Here is a 5000-nt window from a genome sequence, read left to right on the forward strand (position 1 = left end):
GCTCTTCTCCACTCTTCCCTTTGTTCTCCTCATCTCTCTCTCTCTCTCCTTCTGTTACCTCCCCCTTTTCTTTCTTCCACGACCCTTTTACTCATTGTGTTGCCCCCCCTTCTTTCTTGTTTTTTTCTCTTCATTGTAATGTTAAAGTTGGACAGGGTTGTTTATATTGCTCATGACTGATACCATTTCCTCTATCATAGGGAGATGATGGTGAGATCGGACCAAGGGGACTTCCAGGTGAATCTGTAAGTGTCAGCCACACACACAGACACATATATATACACACGAGAGAGAGAAGCAAAGGGTTAGTGTTGTGTGATGAAAGAATGATTTTTAAATATGCCTCTGAGTGTGTCAGAGGAAACGCTTATGGAGGCCAAAAAATCAGGGGCAAAACAAATAAATAAATAAGAGGGGCACAGCAATTGATGAGAAACAGGCAAAGATGCAGGGTCTAGTCCAATGTGAATGCAGTGCTGTAAGTGCAACACACATCCACCAGGGGGAGGAGTAGCACTGCCGATGACTGAAAAGTGTATCCACCCACCACAGTTCATCGAAAGACTGAAACACTCAAGCAACACATTACACATCCCACTCGGACAGAAAATACCTCTGCATGCCTGATATTTTGTCCTCTCTGTTTGTCTGTCTCTCATCTTATTTCATCTCTCTCTTAGGGACCTCGTGGTTTGCTGGGACCCAAAGGACCATCAGGGCCTCCAGGACCTCCTGTGAGTCCGACACACAAAACCCTTCACTGAACACTCATATCAATACACCTCAGCATTCAGATTTCAGTTCTGATTACTTTGTATCACAACAGATTTATTGAATCTCAGGTCCATAACTGTCACTCATTTCAACTGTCAAAAGCTCAGGAGCAGATTTGCTTACATTAACTACATATCTGTAGGTGAGTGAGTTCAGGACAACAGATGGACAGGAGAAACCGTAGCATTGGACGGTTGGGCACATAATGGCAAAGGATGGGCTATATGAATCCTAGATCAAATCCTTAAAAAAATATCATCATGTTTTCTAACTATGTGTACCAACCATGATGGCCTATGATGATGCCTTCTGAGCCCTCTCTTCAGGCCTATGATGACGATCTGAGCACTAGCGTGTGCTTCGAGAGCTTTTGAAAGATGACTACTAATACGTTGCGTTACAAAAACTGTCAATCACCTACTAAGACCTCTTTCCAGGCCTATTATGATGCTCTCAGCACTAGCATGTGCTTTGAGAGCTTTTAAAGGCTGAAAAACTGTCTTTTGGTGATCAGCCGCGTTATATAACCACAGTTGCCTATGAGGACTCCTACTTAGCTGAACCTCTATGGAGAGCATAATGCAAACACAGCCTGATGAGTAAGTGCCAGCTATGCCCAGTGAATAGCTAAGCAGTTCTGGGCTGCAGCAGGAGGACTTAGGCTAACATGGGATTTATGCTCAATAAAAGAACCCCTGTCACCATGTAGATATTCAGAATGAATTATACATTCATAAATACCTTATGAATAATATATATTCATAACTATAATGCACAGAGTATCATACATTGAATGATCATAGTGTTTTTTACTCAGCTGTTGACAGCGGAGATGTGGGTGTTTGTTTAATGTGTTTACTTACTGTGTTTACGATGTTGTTGTGATGTTATGTTGATGTGTTGTTATTGTTGTTATGTTTGTAGGGTGTGACTGGTATGGACGGCCACCCCGGACCCAAAGGAAACATTGTGAGTCTCAGATATTTATGACTGCTATGAGAGAGGAAACGCCAGCAGCACTGCTACCACAGAACAATGCACACACACACACACACACACACACACACACACACACACACACACACACACACACACACACACACACACACACACACACACACACACACACACACACCTACACACACACACACACACACACACACACACACACACACACACACACACACATGAACACACACACATTCACACACACATGCACAAACAAATGTGCAAGCTTGGACACAGATCCATTCTGAATGAGAAGGTCATATTGATGGAATTCACAAATGAGCATGTTTTTCTTTGTCAAGGATAATAACTGTGTGTGTGTGTGTGTGTGTGTGTGTGTGTGTGTGTGTGTGTGTGTGTGTGTGTGTGTGTGTGTGTGTGTGTGTGTGTGTGTGTGTGTGTGTGTGTGCATCAATGTGTGTTCTGACCATTATGCTCAAATACAAAAGCATTTACCAGTGAAGGGAGACTCACAAGATAAGACACAAACAATTAGACATGTGTCAGATGTGTGTGTGTGTGTGTGTGAGAGACAGAGAGAAGGAGAAAGAAAGACTGTGTGTGTGTATGTGTTATTGCTCAAAAGGAAAATGATAGTTATTAGCATTACCTGTAACAGTGATGCTCTTTAATGTGAATAATTACTAAGATTGTACATAACGTGTTATACATGGTAAACATTTGTATCCAGTAGTAACCATTATGTTGTTTGTTTGCTATAGGGACCCCAGGGAGAGCCGGGACCTCCAGGACAGCAAGGCGGCCCTGGTGCTCAGGTGAGTGGCTGTACCCCTTGTCAATCACTGAAATCCATGCTGCTGATTGGTGATCATTAGTGTCAGTCATTTCCAGAGCCAATTCAAAGGTTGTAAGTCTCTGTGCCTCTCCTTACAGGGACTACCAGGACCTCAGGGAGCCATCGGACCACCTGGAGAGAAGGTGTGTGTTTGTGTATCTGTGTGTGTCTCTATGTACGGAAAGATGTATTCCATATTAGTTCATGTACACATATTGCTGAGACACCATTGTGGAAACAGCTATAAAAGAGACGGTGAACACCTGCTGTAGAAATGACACCTGAAAGACAGTAGCCGTCCCATGAGTAAACATCATCTCCACAATGCATCATCAGCATTATGTTCCAGCATAGGCTAGACTATGCTTATGGTAGGGTTATTCTGACATAGGTTTCTAACAAACAATTTTTAAACACTTTAAGTATGAACTGAGGACTGTATAGTGATGCCCGTCATTGAAACATGTGGTAAGAATACTACCACAATCCTAATCCCAAATCCTAATCCTAAACCTAATCCCTTCAGAGTTATCGAAGGGTTTATGTAACCATGCAGTAGAAGATACTAGAAATGGAATAGTGGTAGTAGTTGCAGTAGTAGTAGTAGTACATGCGTCTTTGCTGTTGATGTGGTTTACAACTTGTCCCTGAATGCTCATTTTCCGGAAGGTTCCAAAGTTTGTCCCTGAATGCTCATTTTCCGGAATGTTCCACAGGGTCCAAATGGAAAACCTGGTCTTCCTGGAATGCCTGGAGCTGATGGCCCACCGGTGAGTCTGTCACACACACAAAAACACACAACCACAACAAACACGATCTGCCTCACAGGTTAGCCTCCCAGGGTGCACCTGTGATGGACAGGTGTTTGGGGTTTGGGCAGGTGTCGAGAGACCAACAGCAATCTGTGTGAGTGTGTTTGTGTGTGTGTGTGTGTGTGTGTGTGTGAGAAGGAGAGCGAGAGAGAGTAGGGAACATATGTTGTGTTCCTCTGCGTCACCTCATGTTCCCCCGATGGCTTTTGATGTCTGTTTTGGAAAGTGTGTGTGTGTGTATGTGTGTGTGTGTGTGTGTGTGTGTGTGTGTGTGTGTGTGTGTGTGTGTGAGTGTGTGTGTGCGCGTTTGTTGTTGCATGTATTTGAGAGAGAAAGATGGGGGGGGGGGTCATGTGATGTAACTTCAGATATTCTGCGCGTACACAGATCAAATGAAACACTCTGGTGCAATAAAAATGCAATCACACAAAGATAATATTCAACAGCAGCATTTCTCTCCCCCCCTCTCTACCCCCCTCTCTCTGCCTCTCTCTTTTCATCCCATCCTCAATTTCTCATTCATTAAACTCAGTAGATAGGCAGACATCACAGGGGAGCATAATAAAACCCCATCAGCTCTCAAAGCAAGCGAAGAAATGTGTGTGTGTGTGTGTGTGTGTGTGTGTATGTAAGGGGGGAGGGGGGGTGTGCAACCTCTTCACTTTTCAAAATGTGTTTCAGTTTCAACAGTTTGTCAGAACAAGGCTTTTTCACCCTAAACAACTCTAATGTCATAGTCATCATCATCATCACTGTTTTTCTTCCTCGTACAGGGTCACCCAGGAAAAGAGGGCCCATCTGGAGAGAAAGGACATTTGGTAAATGACACACATCATGCATTCTCCCATTCAGATGTTCTCCACACACACCTATGTACTCATACAAGGGCTGTTAGCTGCTCCCAGGTGTTCTCTACACACAACTATTATCCTGCAAGAGCTGTTAGCTGTTAGCTGCTCCCAGGTGTTCTCTTCACACACCTATTGGTCATACAAGAGCTGTTAACTGTTAACCTTGTTTTCCTCACAGTTTCCCTTCCTCTTTATTTCAGGGACCATCTGGTCCTCAAGGGCCAATTGGATATCCTGGACCCAGGGGTGTGAAGGTAGGTTCTGTGCACTCACTTGACCTGGGAATAATCACGCTTTTGTCATTGCACTCACTGGACCTGGGAATGATCATGCTGTTGGGACTGTTCGTGTGTAAGGAAGGATGACCAAAATTCATACAGCCACTTTTTATCAACCTCACTTTGAGTGGCCAGTTGTGAAATGTTTTATTTTTTTTGAATCCATGTTGCTTGTGTTCGTCATTTCTGGGGGGCAAAGGTACGTACACTGGAGAGTGCAGCGAAAACAGAAATAAGTATACATGTTGACAATGTGTCATCGGACATTGAGATAAAGATCATACAGGGTAGTCTGTCTACACCACTCAAAGCACACACTAGGACTTAGGGGCACTAGGTGCAGCTTAAACACACACTAGGCCTTCTGCAGCTTAAACAGACAGAATGAATAGTCGCAGGCAGCTACATACACTTGGATGAAGTAAAAAAAACAGATGGCAAGACAATATAAATATGGAAAGACATAAATAGTCGTTCAGAT

The 5000-nt window shown here is 43.6% G+C and overlaps 1 protein-coding gene across 1 annotated transcript in view; it reads left to right on the top strand.

The window, feature by feature from the left end:
* Positions 1-5000, top strand: part of col5a1 (procollagen, type V, alpha 1) — an 87193-nt gene that overhangs the window by 54709 nt on the left and 27484 nt on the right. Inside the window, exons 20-27 of the mRNA XM_080847444.1 lie at positions 201-245; positions 681-734; positions 1699-1743; positions 2505-2558; positions 2677-2721; positions 3295-3348; positions 4164-4208; positions 4442-4495. Coding sequence (XP_080703570.1) covers positions 201-245; positions 681-734; positions 1699-1743; positions 2505-2558; positions 2677-2721; positions 3295-3348; positions 4164-4208; positions 4442-4495 — 396 coding nt within the window. The remainder of the gene's footprint in view (positions 1-200; positions 246-680; positions 735-1698; positions 1744-2504; positions 2559-2676; positions 2722-3294; positions 3349-4163; positions 4209-4441; positions 4496-5000) is intronic.

This window comes from Sprattus sprattus (assembly GCF_963457725.1).
Source record: "Sprattus sprattus genome assembly, chromosome: 11".
Classification (NCBI taxonomy): domain Eukaryota; kingdom Metazoa; phylum Chordata; class Actinopteri; order Clupeiformes; family Clupeidae; genus Sprattus; species Sprattus sprattus.